The sequence below is a fragment of the Eurypyga helias genome, unplaced genomic scaffold (genome assembly GCF_000690775.1).
Source record: "Eurypyga helias isolate BGI_N326 unplaced genomic scaffold, ASM69077v1 scaffold12300, whole genome shotgun sequence".
In the NCBI taxonomy this organism is placed as follows: domain Eukaryota; kingdom Metazoa; phylum Chordata; class Aves; order Eurypygiformes; family Eurypygidae; genus Eurypyga; species Eurypyga helias.
Window position 1 is genome coordinate 1,323 of NW_010226289.1, and position 18,983 is coordinate 20,305.

Genomic DNA, 18,983 nt, shown 5'->3' on the forward strand with positions numbered 1-18,983 from the left:
TCGTACCAAGCAGCCCAGCTAGGAGCGCGTGCACAGAGGTATTGATGCGCGTGACGCCTACTTGCCTTGCTCGGTTCTCTAATCCGGTTTTGGTTCTGGTTTCCAGGGGCAGCTGCTGTATTGATGAAGAGTCATCGCATGGTTGTGTTAAGCGAGGGAAAAAGAAAGAGTGCAGAGGCATTTGGAAAAAAAAAAAACCATTCCTGAAGGAAACTTAATGCTGGAACTGATTTTTCAACTGCGACAGTTGAGCTTTCTGCCCTGTTAGCGTCTCCTACAGTGCAAAAACCGCTCAGAGGGGAAGAGCCGAAGCAGAGCCTTCGTGTGAAACTGTATGTGCCCGTGTGTTTCTGAGTAGGCTGGAAGAGGTGGCTCTGCGTGAGCAGCGAGAGCAGAGAGGCTGGTGATGGCAGGGAGGAGCTGGTGCCAACAGCCGTCAGGCCCTCCGGCTGCATCCCGCGGAGATGGGATGGTTTTCTCGCCTGTACTTCTTACGGAGGTTGGGGGGTTTCCTACAGGGTCTGATGAGTCCCCTCGTGAGCTGCGGCCCAGACCTTCCTGCGTACTCCTCTCGTTTACGTGAGCCCGGCGGGCTGTTGGTGTAAACGAGCGTGCAACTGAAACAGGAGCCTGAGCAGAGCGAGACCCTGGGCAGCACCGGGGCTGACAGCACATCTGCGTCGCCTTATCTCCCCTTCACCCCCGTGGAGGTTTCCAGAAGGTAAAACAAAACAAACGACAAACACCACTTCTAAACCTTGCAAAGTGAAATCTTCCCCATTTTTATTGCTTCAGGATTGTGAAATTAATGACGTGCGTGAAGACGTGAGCCGGCAGAGCCTACTGCGCATTTGTGGTTCGCGTGCGTCGCCCTGCACAATGCCTCACCGCGGACCTTGGTTCAGGGATCAGTCGGCAGAAACCAGCATCCTGAATGATACCCACAGAGCCACACACAGCAAGCAGGAACGCTGATTGCTACGCAGCCAGTAAGTCACTTGTGTCTTTAATCCTGTTAAGGAATCCTACAGCAGGATCACTTGCAGCTAAATTTTGCTAATTTAAAAAAAGACCCCAGAAAATAAAAGCAGAATGACCTCTGTAATTGCTTCTAGAGGAAGGGTTCTCCTTTTTTTCTCTGAATTCCCAGATGTCAGAGGTGCTGTTGCAAAGCCCAGCCATGGCACTCGCTCCTCCAGCTCAGCACGCACTAGCTGGCACTCCGCTGCAGTTTTGCCTTGAGCTCAAAATGCAGCTTTGCACTGTTTATCATATTTGTGACACGATTTTGCATATTTTCCTTTTGGTTTAAAGTTTGTTGTGGAGTACCAGTGTTGCTTTTTGTAAGCAAATGTCTAAGTGAAAGCTTACGCTTTTTGGGAAAAACAATCACTCAAACCAAAACAAGCAAGTGGCTAAGAAAACACAGATGTCTGGGAGAGTGCAATTAAGATTGCCACCCAAATATCTCTTTATTCTCAGCGACCAGCAAAGCATCCAAAGATCAGGGCTCTGAAGAGCTGCAGCCGTGGGACTGCTGTGCTGGGGACCTGCACATGGTGATGGAGATGACGGGATGTGTCTGGGGCTGCAGAGAACTCAGAAACAGGATCTGGTTCAGAAGCTGGGAGCGGGAACAACTTTGCCTCCACGGTGGCCTGGATGCTGGTAGGGAGTGACAGGCTGGACAGGGACGGGGCTGGCAGCTCCCTGACTGGAAGGGGCTGATAGCCCCATGCTGTAGTGCGGCAACAACAACTTGCCTTGCAGCTCTGTAACTCCAACAAACGCATTTTTACTTTTATCTCTTAAAATTATTAATGCTGAAGATGAAAGTGCAGCATTCCTTGTGGACATCCACTTCGTTAAAGCGCAGATGCGCACCACCCAGAAAACGCAGCCCTCAAGCAGGTCAGCAGCGAAAGATGCTAGAGCAGAACTGGTGACAGGGCCAGTTGCCATCAGCCGATAAAGCTCTTCGGTTTAGGGATCTTCAGTGGAACACACGTTGCCTGGGCAATAGGCTGCTACGGCGAGAACTGGGGCTGATGGCGAGTTTCGCTGCGGCCGGACGGGTCCCGCTGTCAGCTGCTTTCTTCAAAGCTGCCGCTGCTGCTGCAGGAGTGGAACCGCATGGTACTCATGGGATCCGACACATAGCCTGCAAGATGTAGAGAGAGCTTACGAGTGGCTCTACACAGTGGCGGTTGTCCCCCACCTTTCCCTGCAGCGACAATGTCAGCAAAGTAATGTGCTCATCATTCTGAAGTCAGTGGGCACAGGCCATGCTGACGCCTTTCGGCTGTCTGAGATCTCTGGTGGAAGGTGTCCCTGCCCATGGCAGGGGCTTGGAACTAGGTGATCTTTAAAGTCCCCCAAACCATTCTGTGATTCTATACTGACGGCGGCTTCACACACCGTCCGGTCTTTCTAGGACACCGCAGCCGAACCTGGTGTGAACGGAGAGCAGAGGTGGGGTTAAGAGTCTGACCTTCAGATCCACACCAAGAAAGAGGGATTGAGCCAAGATGTCTGAATCCGGTCTGCTGGATACCACCCTAATGCCAACTACATTGTCATACACTCTATTTTAAGGTTTTACTTATACGTTATGCTGCTGGGCTAAAAACTGCTCTGAGCTGCTAACCATGCTTGGGAAACCATCAAGAACCAGGCAGTGAGTTCGTGAGCTGTTTGGAAAGGGTGAGCAAGAAACAGGGTCCCAAGGAGCTGCCTGCAAGACAAGACCTGAGCAAAGGCTGCTTAGCAAGAGTGGTTTACTGGGGCAGATTGCAAACACAGGGGCTAGGACCTGCTGGAAAGCTGTTTGTGTGGCCGTGCATGAACACACACTCGGCTGAGGTAGGACAGAAAGCCAGGGAGGCCAGAGGGAGAAGGTCAGGGTATCAGAGAGGAGCAGAGGGGTGGGATGCCCTCTGAGAGGGGAGCACAGATAGTGAAAAAAAAGTCTTGTGTCATTTTATGCTCCTGTGGTGCTGCAGAAATAGGACTGTCTTGCCCACTTTTTGAAGAAGCAGCCTTGAGGATGTAACGCCACATCTTCTTATTCTCAGATCCATGCACGTGGACAGAAAGGACCATCCCAGCTCCGAAGCGCTTGGGGCGCACAGGCAGTGAAAGCAGCCACGAGACCTCGCCAGCTCTGCTGATCCAAAGCAGCAGCCTCCCCTGTGCATTGGTTTTCTCGTGGGACTGGTACCTCAGGAGCCTGTCGCTCCGCAGGGGTTAACCACACCAAGGAGTATTCTGCATTAACTCACCATTTTTGTCAATTGGTGGGTACTGGAAGTTTCTTCTCATGTCATCCAACGACAGACCCTGAGAAGGGTGTTGCCCAGTGCTGCAAATTAGAGAGGAGGTGTCAGTTTTGGTAAGACTGATGAAGTAACAGCTCCATCCCATGAAAACTTTTTCTGCAGAGTTGGAAGGAAAAGAGAGTAGCATGAAATACATCAGCCTGATGCCCAGCCTCTGGCATCTGCAGTAGACAAAAAGCAGTTATAAAGCATGAGCATGAATCACACACATGCTCCCATTTCATCCATTCCCAAAGTAACTCCCCTCAAATACACTGTTGGGGGCTTCAAACTTGTTTGAATACTGCTATTTTAGAAGCAATTCTAGGCATCAATCCAGGATCATTGTATTTTATGCATCATTGCTAACAGATTCCTGTAAATAAGTTTCTCTGGCAAGGAAGATTGCTGAATTATCTTCTGGTCATTGACCAAAACACTCTCCTGCCCACAGGTTGTTCATCCCTCACCCTCAGGAGCTGTCTCATACAGCACTGTGCTTTGCCAAACACACACGAAATCAAAGAGCCCAAACTGTTCTCAGTTAGCCCTCAGTTCAGTTCTTAGAAGTTCATGTCAGTGTCTGCCTGCCTTCTGGCTCTCCTTCAAGCCCTGAACAGCCAAAGGACTGATTCACATTGCTCCTCTGTTCCTGCTCCAGCTGTCGGTACTTCTGACTCCCCACACCCCGGTACCCGGGGTCAGGGCTTGCCTGGCTGCTGAGTGGTGCTGAAGGTTCTTCCCACGGAAATACCTGCAGGAGCAGTTCCCTGGACTGTGAGTGGGGCCTGCGCTGTGCAGGAAGCTCATAAGACTCTGTGCCACCTGATGCCTCCAGCCACATCATTGGTAGTGAAATGCTGGGCTTCCCACCTTGTCACTGGTGTCACACACTGGGATTTTTTTTTTTTCCCGAAGAAGAAGGTGTCTTTTAGCTTTTCTTTGGTGAAATGTTTCAAATTGAAACCACATTCTGATGTAGACACTGGCCTTCCCAGACCTGCTGGCAGGTAGTGAAGGTACATCCACCTAATGACCACTTGCCCCCATCCCCTTGGATGCAGTGGGTCAGCCTCGGGGTGTGTTCCTATGGCTGGTTTCCCATGGAGCCACAACCCTCAGCTGGCACAGTTCTTGCTGCAAGGAACCCCCGTACTCAGCACGTGGGTCCACAGTCGTGGGGAGGACCCTGTCCACCCCTTCCAGCATCAGCGCTCTCCTCAGCCCTGCGATGAGGTACGCACCTCTGCGACCAGACTGCGTAAGCTCGTGCGTTCAAGGCATATTCCAATTCAAACCGGCTCCGTAGCGCTGCAACGTGACTACGGCCGGGGCCTCCTCGTGCCACGAGGCAGTCTGAGGATGAAGAGGGAGACAGAGAACCGCTGCTGTTGCTGGAGGCTGGAGACATCAACTGCATTAAAAAGAAAAAAAGAAGGCATTGTTATTACACATTGACAAGTCTTTCCTCGGCTTTTCCTTGTAAGCTGTGTGTCCCACATTTTCTTTATAGCTTGGCTGAAAAAAGCAGCGCCTCCTGACTTTGATCAGCTGAGAACTGGATGCTGCCTGCGGAATAATGCTGTCAGGTCATCATCCCCTGGGGTTTCCAAGCTGGGGACGGACACCTTTCCAGAGGATATGCTGTCAGTTATTTGGCTTGCGAGCGTCTGTTGTGCTGCTGGGAGACATCCTTGCCTCCTGCAAGAGCCACTGGCTAAGGCTTTCCCACCTATGCCAAAACAGCATCCGCACAGCCCCGTCACAGCTGTGCTGTCCCGGGACAGGAGTTCGGACTGACAGAGCAATGTACACGCAGCATCAGTATCTGCGTTCATTCACATGCACCAACCACACCACATGGGTGACGGCAGCAGCAGGGACATGGACTTGCTGGCACAAGAGGTCCCTGTCACTCTTGACTCCCTTAAATCCAGAGCTACTTAAAAGAGGCAGAAATTTGCTGAGAGAGAAGAATAAAAAAAGAGAGGAAATAGAGGGAGAAAAGCCTCCACCTGCATCCTTCATCAGCTGCACTTAACTAGAGATCTTGTTCTTAAAACTCCTCCCAAGCAAGGCTTTGCCCTGGATGCAGCGGAGCTTCCGTCTGACTCCCCAGCTAGATAATGCTTTTGGGTGTTCTTTTGGGGATGTAAGCTCTTGCCCCGGATTTCTTCCTGCGTGACCTGCTGTCTGTGTATCACACAAGTCAGGTCTCCCCCAGGTGACAGAGTTTCTTGTGATACAGTGCTTCACTCTTTCTTCGCACTTGAAACCTCCCACCTAGGCACAGAGCAACCAGCTGCAGCCAGAGCATGAAGAGCTGTAGTAGGTTATGGGTGTCTTCTCTGATCCTTACGCTGAAGAGCAGCGATCCGTTTTAAAAGCAGTGGAGGTTTTTTAACTCTCATATGCATACACACAAACACGGAGAAGTTGTAATTTCATGAATTGCAGCTCTGAATCATTTACTTTGCATCACCGCTTGTCTCACAGCAGGGTGAAGGCTGATACATCCATCTGTGTCACAGCCACAGTCCGAAGCAGGAATTGCCTTTGCATTTTTCCTTCTTGTCTTCTCGTTTTACCTTTCTCCCAGGGGTCCTGGCTGGTTTGCCTTTTCTTCCTTATAAACCATGGGAGTAACAAACCCTGCCCGGGACTCCAGTGAGGCGCTTCCCACCACACTGCTCACGCTCTCCCTTCGCTGTTCCTCTCCCAACAGCTCCTGACATGCACAGCAATATCTGCTCCCTCTCCAGGCAGCCCTAGCAACCACGATTGACCCTGTGCCGTAAGAATACGGCGTTGGATAGCAATGGGATGAAGCAGCTCGAGCCACCGCTTTCCTCAGCTGCTGCTGCTCTCCCCACCTGTTCTCCCGGCCACGCACAGATGCTCCGCAGTGGAAATAAGGTCCTTACCTCGATATTGCACAGGCATTCTTCTAATTTTGTGACTACTTCTGAAAACTCGGGTCTCCCCTGTGAACACAACAGAAAAAACAGAGCTGTGTTAAAAATAGAAGGGAAAAAAAAAATCACAGCAATCTCCTGTGATTAAACTGATAATGTGTGATAAGGTGATAATGCCTTATCCTTAAATATTTTGGGTAATGTGAAGAGTAAACCATACCAACACTATGAAAAAATGCCAAGTTACATCCAGTACAGCCAATACCCTCAGTCCTACAGAAAATAGGAATATATTACTGGGCAGTGACACCAGTCTCAGATTAACAGTGCTGTGTGTACAGAAGGCACGCGGGATTTGCAAGACTTGAAAAACAATCGACCTTATCAAGAAAGCAGTGAACTTGAAGAAGCTGAAATGCCACTGGAAGAACATGAAAAGGCTTTGTTACCAGAATTAGGAGATGGTAGTTTTGAGGCAGAAAATGAGGTGCCTTTAATTCCTTGAAGGATAAGTGAAGCTGAAAAGTCCCCTGCAAAAGCTATGTTGTACCCACCATCTGCAGAATATGCTAATGCATCACCCTCGGGGGCAAAAGAACGGGAAGAAAAACCATCATGACAGCATTCTTTTTCTTCTTTCAAATCTAGGGACAAACTGCCCCAGCTTTCCTGAAAGTTGTTAGCATCACTGTGGTGGGAAATCTCAAGAATCATGAAACAGTTTTTGACTGAAGTGTTGGAAAATCTTGACGGTCATTCAGCTCAAGTAATTTTACTCAGTGAACTGAGCAGTGGGTTTGGTAATGGGCAGAATCAGACAGGAACCACATCTGGCTGTGTCAGAGCCAAACAGTAACACAGAATATAAGCGAGAGGAAGGTAAGCCAGGAGAAGTTTGCTGACCGGAGCAGCCAGTGGTGTTTATGACCTGGAACATACAGCATGAATTTAATGTAGAAATTTACATTTACAGCTCCCAAAACCACAACTGCTGTCTGTAATATACAAGTTGCAGTACTTAAAACATTTCTGTACTTGGCTTATTACTGTTTGCTTAATGGAAAGTGTAAAATCTTTTTTACCTGCATCTATTAAATTCTATCTTAAATTCACATCGCATCGGGCTTTCTGCAGGGGCACTGGCCTCAGAAACTAGGGTTTTGGGGGAACCCCATGAAGGCACACAGATGGTCAGCCGAAGCAGAACTCCCCACGTCCCTGTCGCCGTGCCGGCTGTGCGGGGCAGGGGCACTCACCTCGGGACAGGCGTTCCAGCCCCTCATCAGCAGGGCGGAGATGGGCTTGGGGATGGAGTACCCGATGGGCGGGCGGATGTGGTGGTATGCCATGTCGGCCGCCGCCGCCGCTGCAAGCAAACAGCCCGACAGAGACCCGTTAGTGCTCAGCAGTCACACACATTCCCAGGAAAACATGGTCTGTCTACTAAGGAAACACACCCCAGCAGGTACAGAAACGCCAGACCATCAAACCTGCAGATAAAGACGGGTAGCTTATAAGGGGCTTTCCAATCCATAGTTGGTAGAGACGGCTAAGGCAGCCCAGAATCCTGATGAAACACATCACTCTTCAGACTGAGCATGGGTGAAGAAAACCTAATTTAGCTTAAACCCTAAAAAAAAAAAAAGCCTTTGGGGGAAAAAATGAATTCACTTTTAACTCACTTATAAAAATCTTTATTCTCTTCATTATTAAGACAGGGTGACAGGTAAACCCATGGTGCAGGTGAACTGGTAACAGATTCGGCTCTCTTAAAATAACCCATGGCTGTTTCTGCTACAGCCCTAAACAAAAATTAGTGCTAAGTGTTTCTTTAGTAACAATCCAGTGAGTGCCTTTTCATAAGTGCAAGTCATTACTGACTGAGACAAAAATCCTGAAATGTTTTCCTAGTTGGGTTTACACGTTTAGTGAATCCAAACACCCATAGGGTTAATCCCTCTCCTTCCTTTTGTGCCAAATTTTTTCAAGTCAAAACAAGCGTATTTTGAACTCATATCAAAACCAAAGTGAAGTCCTTGGTTTGCCTGAGACTTTAAAACCATGTGATCAGAGTATATGGGGTATGCAGGGAACTGTAAGATTGCAACCATGACATCGTAACAAGAACAGGCTTTTTTTTTTTAACCACACCCCATTCTTATCACAGTATTCACCGTAAGAATAGATTAATTTCAGCCATTGTCTCTCCTCATTGCAGCTTTTGTGGGCATAATGATGTTTCAGATGTTGATGGCAGATAACTCCTGTGATATTGTCATTATTTGTGGACAGGAGGGGCAAACACAATTTGCCTAATTTTGATTCCACTCTAACAAGGTTTTGAAGGCATGACTGGTACAAGACTTTCATATAGAAAATCCGTCACCGGATTTCTCACACACTTTGAGAAAAATATGGAATTTGTATTTAACTGGATAGTCATTATCTGAACACGTATCTTAAATGTGGGACTTATATACAGACTATAAACCATAGAACACCTTCAAAGATGCTTTCTGCAGAATATGTAAATCAGATGTGCACATCCAATATCTTTTTTTGTCCGTAAATATGTCTTTCACAAGCAGAACAGTTTGAAGTACCACAGAGATTAGGTACTAGTTGCAAACTATGACTGTTGCATCTGAAAGATCACCTTTGTGACCTTGTACAAAGCCTCAGTTTTCTTATCCATGGAAGGGGGGAAAATTACACTTACTTAGGCCACTGAGAGGGATGAAATTGGGTGCTAGGTGGGCTCACTTTAGGGAGAACAGACCTGAATCACACCTGAGCATTTTAGAAAACTGCAAATACATTGTTACTGCTATTTATATTCTTCCAGGGCATAAACATTTGTATTAACTCAGAGAAAGTCACCTTTTCCAAGGTCAAAATGCTGCCATTGGCCACACTTTCTCCAATCATCAGAAAGATCTCTTTGAAATCCAGCTGGCAAACTTTGCACATCTCTTCCCGCAGCAACTGCTTGGACTCAGGGAGTGCAAAGTGTCGTCCTGGAAGCACTGAGCAATGCAGGCAGTTGCAGTGGGGTAGTGCTGTGCTGTTCTCTGAATGCGAGCACTTAATAACCAACTTCAGTAAAATGCTGGTTAATATTATACACAGTAGCTACTTCTCTAGTTCAGAGGAATGTAAGTACTGATTCATTGAGCATCTTACCTGGTTTCAGGTGAGCAAATGGAATTTCACCTGTTAACAGCTCCCAGAGGCACAAGGCATAGCTGAAAACATCCGCTTTTATGGTGTACCTTGTACACTGGGTGAACACCTCAGGGGCCATCCAGCGTAGGTTCTGCGCATCAGGAAACAGCGACAATACATTAACAGTGTTTACTTCCTCATATATGCAACTTTTCCTGTATTTGTATGGGGTTTTCCCCTTTTTGCTTATTTAGTTGCCTCCATCGCTCCATAAAATCATTGGTAAATTTTAAAGGAAAGATTTTCACCTAGCTTCCAAGATCTAGGCAGCATGTCATTGCTCATTACACGTAACAGCGAGAGTACAGTAGCTGGGTCTCAACCCCATAAAGCCAGACCGATCAGGCTTTAAACACGGGAGTAGTGCTAGAATAAAAGCAAAACACGCAGCCCCAAAATCTGGAGACCACACCACAAGGTCTAGGCATGACACAAAACACCACTTAACCACTGCTTCAGCCGGTAGATGGAAAAGCTGATGAGAGCAGCATTGGGTTGGTGCCTTCTCTCTTGGGATCCCAGGACTTTCTGCAGCAGCCCCATCCTGAGGCTGCTTCACAAGTGACTGGCCTCGCACTGGAGTGATGAGTTCAGGGTGTTTTTGCAGATTCCTTGCACCTCCATAACTGAATCTACATTCTTCACGTGACAGCCCTTCTCAGTGAGACCTCACCAAACCCCCAGCAACACCCAGGCCTGCAGCAGCAGCCCTCGCTCCTCACACAGCGAATGCGTATCACCACCTGTTAAAAGGATGATTGCCAAACCCTGGGTTTGGCATCACTATTCCACAATTAGTCATTATGATGATACAAACTTCCATGACCGTGGAGTGATGCACAGAATGCATCTAGGCAGAAACTTAGGAAGAGAGCAATACTCTTGCAAAGCTGACTCTCTGTGAGCAGTAGGCTTATAATGGGGAAAAGAACTCTGAAAGAAAATCACTGTAGAATAACTAATTCCCTGTTAGAAATAGGAACCACCTGCCAGCAACATGTGTATGTGAGTGGGGAAGGGTGAATGACACTTTACTAAGGAATCTGGGGGCAATAGAGCTCCAAAGACAACCCTATAAAGCATTATTTTCTGTTGCAGGTATTATATGTTCACTCATCTCTGCTATTAAAGATGTTTAAAGGAAACAAAACCCACAGAGAAACATTAAGAGAGATAAAATACTATACCAGTTTATCTTTTCCAACAAAAATCTTTCCAGTGTCATTTTCTCCGAAACTGAATTTGCCTGTACATTTTATACTAGTTATGTGGAACAAAACAATGAACAAACCCCAGGTTGTTTTGTCATATTGTCTTCATCCAGGGATTGCAAAAATCTAGATTCTGAAACACACAGAAAAAAAACACAAGAAAAAAATTACCATCAAGCCAATACAGATACCACCTTATTATACAAAAGTCTTGGTAAAAAACATTTGGGTGTTGGATTTTTTTTTTCTTTTAATAACTGGGATTTTGAGAGCCCAGGCGACCTGTGATAGCTGTTTCTCAGCAAGGATGTGTACAGACATGAGGCTTCTGAAACCTGCAAGCCAGACTCAGCACTGGGCTAAGTCTACAAAGCATCGACATGAATGGCAGTTTACAGCAGCTGAGGATCCAGCTCAGAATTTGACCTCATGTTGTACTGGTTAATATAACTGTGTCCAGATTTACTACAGACCATCCCGGAGTCCTGCATTCACATGCAGTCCCAGAAGCCTCTCAGCCCTATTTAATGTCAGAAAAGCAGCCCACCTAGAAATTACAAGATCTTGCATGAATATGAAGGTGAAGGTGGTATTTGCTACATTTTGTGATAAATAAGCCCCCACGCAGGATGCCTTTGACATGTCAGGAAAAGACACTGAAGCATACACCTGTAGGAATGAGTGTTGTCAGCAACGCCCCAGAGAAGCAGCGACTCCCACGTGTCCAAGCCGTGCGCTACCTCCTGGCCTCGGCAGGCTGGGGACCAGCCGGTGGGTACCCCACAGACACGGCCGCGCTGCCACCGCCCTCCTGTGCTAAGCTGCCATTCGTGCATCTCTGCTCTGCCGGTCTGCGGCGATACTGCACAGTGACGATGGCCGTGTCTTCAGTCATTCCTAAGGAGTTAGGCCAAACCCAGCTCCCTAAACTCCACCCCTGCACCAGCAAGAACACACTCCCGTGGCGCTTGGCTGATAAACACCAAGACAGTGCACGAAATATAGATTCATAAAGTACTGACTAGTCCAATGTTGAATGCAAAGTTACTAACTGCGGCGATACTGCACAGTGACGATGGCCGTGTCTTCAGTCATTCCTAAGGAGTTAGGCCAAACCCAGCTCCCTAAACTCCACCCCTGCACCAGCAAGAACACACTCCCGTGGCGCTTGGCTGATAAACACCAAGACAGTGCACGAAATATAGATTCATAAAGTACTGACTAGTCCAATGTTGAATGCAAAGTTACTAAGGTCCGTGACTGAAATAATGAGCTACATTCTGCTCTTCTAACTAAAATGAAAGAAACCTGTGCTATTCACACATTACATTGTTATAATACTATATACTCTATGTATACTATATATAACATATATCATTAGTATATTATAAATTATTATAACCTTCTCCTGAAAGGAGGGTGCAGAGAGGTGGATGTTGGTCCCTTCTCCCAAGTGGCAAATGATGAGACAAGAGGGAACAGCCTCAAGTTGTGCCAGGAGAGGGTTAGATGGGATATCAGGGACAATGTCTTCCCAGAAAGGGCTGTCCGGCATTGGAAGGGGCTGCCCAGGGAGGGGGGAGTCCCCATCCCGGGCGGGGGTTAAGAACCATGGAGGACATGGGTTAGTGGTGGGCTGGGCAGTGCTGGGGTAACAGTTGGACTGAATGGACTTAAAGGTCTTTTCCAACCCAAAAGATTCCATGATTCTATGATTTTATTGCCATGGGTTTGGCTGCCAAGAGGCAGACTTGCACAATAACACCATTCTTAGATCCTGAGCGCTTGCCATGAAAGAGGAGGGCACATATTCCATTAGAGGTGTTTTCACTTAACTTCTTCCTCTAACGAACTGCTGGAGCTTACTCAAACTGAGACACATCCATCTCACTGTCATCTGCCCTTCCTTCTCAGATAAACTTTGGGTATTCCACAGCACCTGCAAACTTAGATGAGACCAAAAAAATGCATATTCTTATCCCTAAAAGCCTTTTATGTCCTCTCATAATAACAAAATGAAGAGCAACCTCCTCAGTATTTTCTTAGCCAAGCACGTTTAGTTTTACTGAATTTGAGGTTAATTTATAAATGTTTCACTAAAAATCCTTACCTCCAAAATCAGCAACAACTGCGTGACCATCCTCGTACAGGAGAATATTGTGACTGGTGGAAAAGAAACATTATTATATGTCATTGTTTAATAGTGTCTTAAAGATGATGAAAATTTTAGAGTTTTTGGTCCACAGCTAAGCTCTTGAGTTCAAATCACCTGGATAAATAGGTAAATGTCTATAGATAAACCACTTTCAGCTACATCTCACATTTATTGTTACCAAGTACACGTTAACCCTGAGCAGGCAAACCCAACAGTTTCATAAATGAGAATTTCTAATCAATACTAAGGCAAAACAATTTCTGCAACTAATTGTAGATCAAGTATAACAGCTTTATTCAATATGTGTGCTGAATCACAGTGATGAAGTGAAAAAAGAGATATTTAAATATAAACATAGTGATGGCCTTTAAATAAAATTACACGGGCTGATTCTTTTCTCTTTTAAGGCTTCCATAATGTTAACTTCATAGCGGTAATTCCTAATTGGATTGGATAACCAGAACTTTACCTTCGACTGTCAGCAGAGATTTTTGGAGGCTTAAAGTTAAACCTACTGTATTTGTCCTAAAAGTATTAGAACCAAAGAGGTGAATTATGAGATTTGTGTGGTGGTTTGAACCCATTTATTGATGGTAATATGGAGAAAGTTCAGCCTTATTTACATATTATTTGTTCAAAGGCAGTGAAGGGTAAGGATAACATCTGGGAGGAAATCTAACCCTGTGTATACATCCTTCCTATTAATTAGAGGATTTAAAAAATAAGCTTCCGAGCATGCACAAAACAACTCCAAAAATATTTCTACATAAGACTATAGATATTTCCTGTCCATTTTATAAAAGTGTCATCTTGTGAGCAGATAGGCAGGAGAGCTGCAAACCAGACCAGACCAAGCCAAGCCAAACCAAACTATAGTATTTCTAACACTGAAACTGTGAAAAGGAAGATATTCAGATTAGACAAGAAACAAATGGGCATTTATTGCACATTTTCACCTTGAGAGTTTCAAATAAGAGAAAAAATCAACATTTCCCCTGGAAAACAATGAATTGTCATTTGGGAGCACTTTATTCTTGGCCTTGGACTGAGCAGATAAAAGATAAGATGATACAAGTGAGAAAAATATCAGCTCCTGAATTCTGGAGATTTTGAGTAGATCAGATGTAAGTGACCAAGACAGAAGTTCCCAGCCTTGCAGGCAGCATATCTGCTCTGGAGAGATGCTCAGCCTGAACTAATTAGCACTGCTCAGGAGCAGGGGCAAGTCTTCTGGGCAGAATGCCATGGCAGCATACCACGGGTTTTAGCTCGGGGTTGGTATGCTCGTGCAGGAGGGTGGGTATGTGTTTGGTACAGCTCTATCAGCCCACCTGCCACTAGCTCGGGAATCTTTCACGCGGGGTTGGCATTTGGAAATGCCTTCTGTTGACTTGGAAATTAATGTTTGAAACAAAATGTGGTGATGGAAAATAAAATATTGAGGGTGAGCCTCCATAAAGTTTACTGCTTAAGCAGAAGGGAAATAAGAAGAAATTCTGACTGTGTAGGAACTTATGGGGGGGAAACCCCACCCCTCTGCACTTGGCATTTTCAGGGAAACATCGATTCAGCTGATATATCAGGGCACTTGGAACCAGTCCCAGGACCAACGGGTCTCTGTCTGTACATACGTCAGCAGTTGGAATATCAGCATATAGAGCTGTGGCTCTGCTCCAGCCCATGCAGCGGGGGAGCGGATCCACGAGCTGTGCTCCAGGTTGGCTGGCATTTACTATGAGTGCCCAACTTCTGTTTTCCATGAGGGAAGAATTTCTTCCTCAGAGCACAATGTAGAGCTTAAAACAAGGGCTCCTGTAAAGTCACTGCACTTACTGCCCCTTGACTGAAACTCAAGGCTCAAGAGCCTCACCCCTCCAGCATCGCTGGGCCCTCGGGTGCCATCGCCTACAGAAAGGTACCCTGGACCCTGTCGAGAGGAAGGGCTCCGGAGGGAGCGAGTGTGCCAGCACGTGTAGCCCAAACGTCAGCTCCATCAAGGAGGAAAACCAGAGTTGGGGTGAATTTTATCCACATTTAAGAGCAGAGCTCCTGAGACCCTTCAGACTGCATTCGAGTGTTGGGGTGATGCCCGTATGAACGATCCACAGCGCGCACCGGGAACGCTTTGGATTCTCTGCCTGTCTGGGCACTGCTGAACTCTGTTCTCTGAGAATTTAATTTTCTTTTCGTTTGATAATGACGATGTCTGACCCTAAAAATAGATGACACTGTATTCTCGTAAAGCTACCAGCATACTGCAGGTACTTAAGCAACTTCCAACCTCTTGGTTCTGTCTCCCTGATGAGAGAGTATATAGTATATAGAGAAAGTATATAGTATATATAGTTGTATAGAAAAAGATTCAGAGCTACGGGCAGCTGGAACTTAATTCCCTCCAAAAAGGATACAGTAAAACTCTTGTTCAGAGATATGTCCTTTCTTAATGGTTACTCAAAGGATATTGCCAAGAACCCAGACAGCTGTAATCTCCTGTCCCTGCCATACCCCATAGTTTCAGAGTAAACGAATAGCCATCACATTAAGCATGCAACATCAGTTTATAACAAATTAAGCTTAACCTTTCCAGCTCTGCCTGAGCCCTTAGTTATCATTTTGTAATTTCATTAAGAAAGCTTCCCGGGTGGTTCACACAGGGGGTCGGAACTGGGCACCTCTGAAGCGCAGTAAGGTGTGTTGCACTAGTTGGGGCGCAGAAGTCTGGAGTCTGGCGGGGTCTGCAGCGAACCCTGCTCACCGGTGGAGCAGGCTGCAGAAGGGGCATCCATGTATAACGGAAAAGTTTGATGATTTTCAGGGAGAACTTCATGCCTCACTGAAAACAAAACCAAACCGTCACTTCCCTGATAGAAAATGAGACGGAAAGTCTCCAGCCAGCCCTACCAGGGTTTATATGCAGACTGGTCACTAGAGGGGGATGCAATGCAGTTTGTAAGCATGCCACGCTACCTCTGAATTTTCTTTCGTTGTGGTTCTCTGTGATATCTTCTCAGATATGGATCAATTATACCCTTTTGCAAGACTTGTTTTAGCTTAAATGCACTTGTTAATTCTGCAGAGAGAATTCAAATTATATTTACTTTGCCAAAAGTATAGGTAAAAAGAGCCAGTGGTTACGAAGCATGGGAAATGTTGGAGCAAATAATACTTCCTCGTTGCCAACCCCGTTATCGTACATAGCACTATGAACTGAGATAGTTTTGTGTGTTTCCTGTGCTTGTCAATATGTTGTGAAACTAAACTATTTGGGAGTAATAGCTTTTGTCAGCTGTGGATCCTTTTTAAAACCTTATTTTCTTTCTTCTATGCCAAATCCTTAATGGACCAAAAAAGGAGTAAGACAGGAAAAAAAAAAAAAAAAAAAGAAGGATCCCTTTTCCCCTCTTGCTGTCTTTTAATCCCCTGTGGATGGCAGTGAGCATTAAATCAAAACACTTTCTCTGACATTCTTGGTTACACCTCTCAAAGACAGGCACTTTCCCTGGTCATTTGGGAGATACTACTGGTTATACGAGCGCTGCGACACTGCACATACAGCTGAGTGAATCTTCAAAACCTTCATCTTGAAAATTGGTCTTTTTCCTAATACCAGTCCCCATTCCATGGCTCTTAACTGGACTGTGGATCTTGAAACTAAAGCTGTTTGGCAGCAGTCCTACTCTTCTGCAGTACTTCTTTACAGAGGGATAGAGAAGAAAAGGATAGAAGCTCTGTCAGTCAAAATGACCAAAATTGAATCTAGTCCAACACAGCTTCTCTTCTGTGTTTTTTTAAAGGGCTCAGTCTAATCTACTGGTAGGTTTTGCCATACAAAATGAAATATTCTGCCAGAGATAAGCTTTGAAGCCAGCTTTGTATACTATTACTAGGTTTCATAAAGGCATTTCATACTGAAGTCAGTCCAGCTTTGGGGAAGGTTTTGGACTAGATGATCTTGGAGGTCCCTCCCAACTTAACTGTGCTAGGATTTGATTAACTGTAGCTTTCCAGTGGCCTCCCTTTAACCTCTCAGTGGGCAAGCAGCTTTTTATACAACAAACTACATAGGGGTTTGCTAAGGGAATTCATTAATTCCCCAAGCACTGCGTAAACACCTATATGCATATTTATACACATATGGACTTCTGCTTCCGTGGATCCATAAATGTCTTTCACATGCATTTATTTCCTGCTCCTCCTCTCCTTCACACTATACTGGGTATACAAAGCCATGTGTCGTTTTGCCACAATGCCGACACATTTGACAGCATATAGTTGTCAGAACTGAAGCGTTCCCTCCCCATATACAAATGAATTTTAGCTACTTATGCTCAGAACTGGCTATAGGAAGACTCTTGATTCATGCCAGTGCAGCAAATACGAGCGCTTTGGGGAAGGTACCAACAACCAAGACCCAGCTTTTCTCTCTCGGTTCTGCAGGCTGGAAATGTCAGGAAAACTCCTGGTGCGACTCATGTTGTCAAGGTTTGACAGCATTGTTTGTAATTTGGAAAGCTGAAGAAAACATGTAACATTTACTTACTATAACAAAATTGAAGTCACTAAGGAGTAAGAAATGTAAGCCATACTTATAGTTTATTATGGATGAGGCTTGGAGCAACCTGGTCTAGTGGAAGGTGTCCCTGCCCATGGCAGGGGGTTGGAACTGGATGGTCTTTAAGGTCCCTTCCCACACAAACCATTCTGTGATTCTATGATTATCTGCAGAGCAAGATGAACAAGAGACTAAACATCATATTTGAAAAATAACCCCCAACTGAGAAAAATGATGTTCTTTCATTTCTGGCTGTGTAGAAACAGACTATTTTGAATCTAAGTTTGTTTTCAGTCTTCAGAATTATTTCAGGTTCTAGTTTTGTTCAACACTACACTCTCAATTGAAGGTTCTTTAGAAAAGAAGCTGAACTCTAAGACAGGAGCATTTGAGAAACCGTAGTTTGAGGTCAGTAAATTGCAAAAAATAAGAGTAATAGTTTTCATGTAAGGATAGCTACCAGTTAGACTAAAAGGTGATCTGATTCACTTCACTCTATTTACAGCTTCTGAGATCCTTTATTCTTAAGTCACAGTGGATCATTGCAACATGAACGTGAAATTATAAATAGTTGTATCCTGCAACGGGCATTGATTCCAGGGGATATTACTCTATACAAACTTCTGATGTGAGCCACAGTGCTTATTGATTTCATCAGCGTCCAAATTACTTTTCTTGTAATATTGACTTTTTTCCTGCAAAAGCATATACATGTGAGCAGAATAGTCTTCACATTAGAGTCTGGCTTTCAAAAGAGTTACAAACGTTCCTGCGCTGCCCTTCCAAACCCTGAGCAGTGTTTCAGACTGTGTGTAGCAGAGAAGGCAGGATAAATAAATCATGAGCCGGCACCTGTCCTTTGGCTCATGTACGGAGTCCCACCGAGCTCCCTGCAAAATGAGGTTCCCAACACCCCTCCTGACTGCGGTGCTTGTTCAGGTGTAGAAATAGAGATTTAATAGTTTAACACAACACATCCTGGCTTAAAACCCTAGCTGTGATACCCTGCTCTCTCTTCTGTTTCTAAAGTACAAACCCCACAAGATCAGCGCCCCATAAAAATGCTGTTACCCAAAACGGCGGGGAGGAGTGCCTGGCCCATTTCCAGAGCAGCTCTTCACTCTCCTACCATCCATAACGGGATCATATTTTCCTCTGACCAGGACGCTGTCCCTGGACCCTCCCTCTCTTCCCTTCCCCCCTGCCTCCTCCCCAGTCTGATCCTGGGATCACATGCTAGCTAGAAACACAAAGGCTGCATCTCCTTCCTGTGGCTGTATGGAATGGGATTGCTGCTCTTTATCCCTTTCTACTTTCCTGACTGCTTCACTAATTTTTATTCCAGGTAGACACATGTCTGTGACCAAACCTGGAAGGCAGCATGGTAACGGATGGTTGCTTACCCCTTCTCCTGCCAGGAGACACAGCAGATGGAAGAGGCACCTGTGGCTGACATGAAGGTGCAGGTACTTCATGGTTGGGTACTGTGTGTTTGTTTAAAGAGGAAACTCTCCAAAGAAAACTTCCTAACGTGCCAGGTGGGCACCCCATCCATGCCACTCTGATGATGGGGCACTCCCAAATCGCGATGAGACACAAAGCAGCAGC

At 45.7% G+C, this 18,983-nt stretch overlaps 1 protein-coding gene across 1 annotated transcript in view; it reads right to left on the minus strand.

Annotated features, from left to right (window-relative positions):
• Positions 1–2,084: 2,084 nt before the first annotated feature.
• Positions 2,085–18,983, minus strand: part of TNNI3K (TNNI3 interacting kinase) — a gene marked incomplete at its 5' end in the record, with an annotated part of 27,137 nt that continues 10,238 nt past the window's right edge. The window contains 8 exons of the mRNA XM_010152464.1: positions 2,085–2,161; positions 3,282–3,361; positions 4,562–4,731; positions 6,242–6,301; positions 7,489–7,598; positions 9,416–9,548; positions 10,749–10,801; positions 12,779–12,831. Of these exons, the coding sequence (XP_010150766.1) occupies positions 2,085–2,161; positions 3,282–3,361; positions 4,562–4,731; positions 6,242–6,301; positions 7,489–7,598; positions 9,416–9,548; positions 10,749–10,801; positions 12,779–12,831 (736 nt within the window). The remainder of the gene's footprint in view (positions 2,162–3,281; positions 3,362–4,561; positions 4,732–6,241; positions 6,302–7,488; positions 7,599–9,415; positions 9,549–10,748; positions 10,802–12,778; positions 12,832–18,983) is intronic.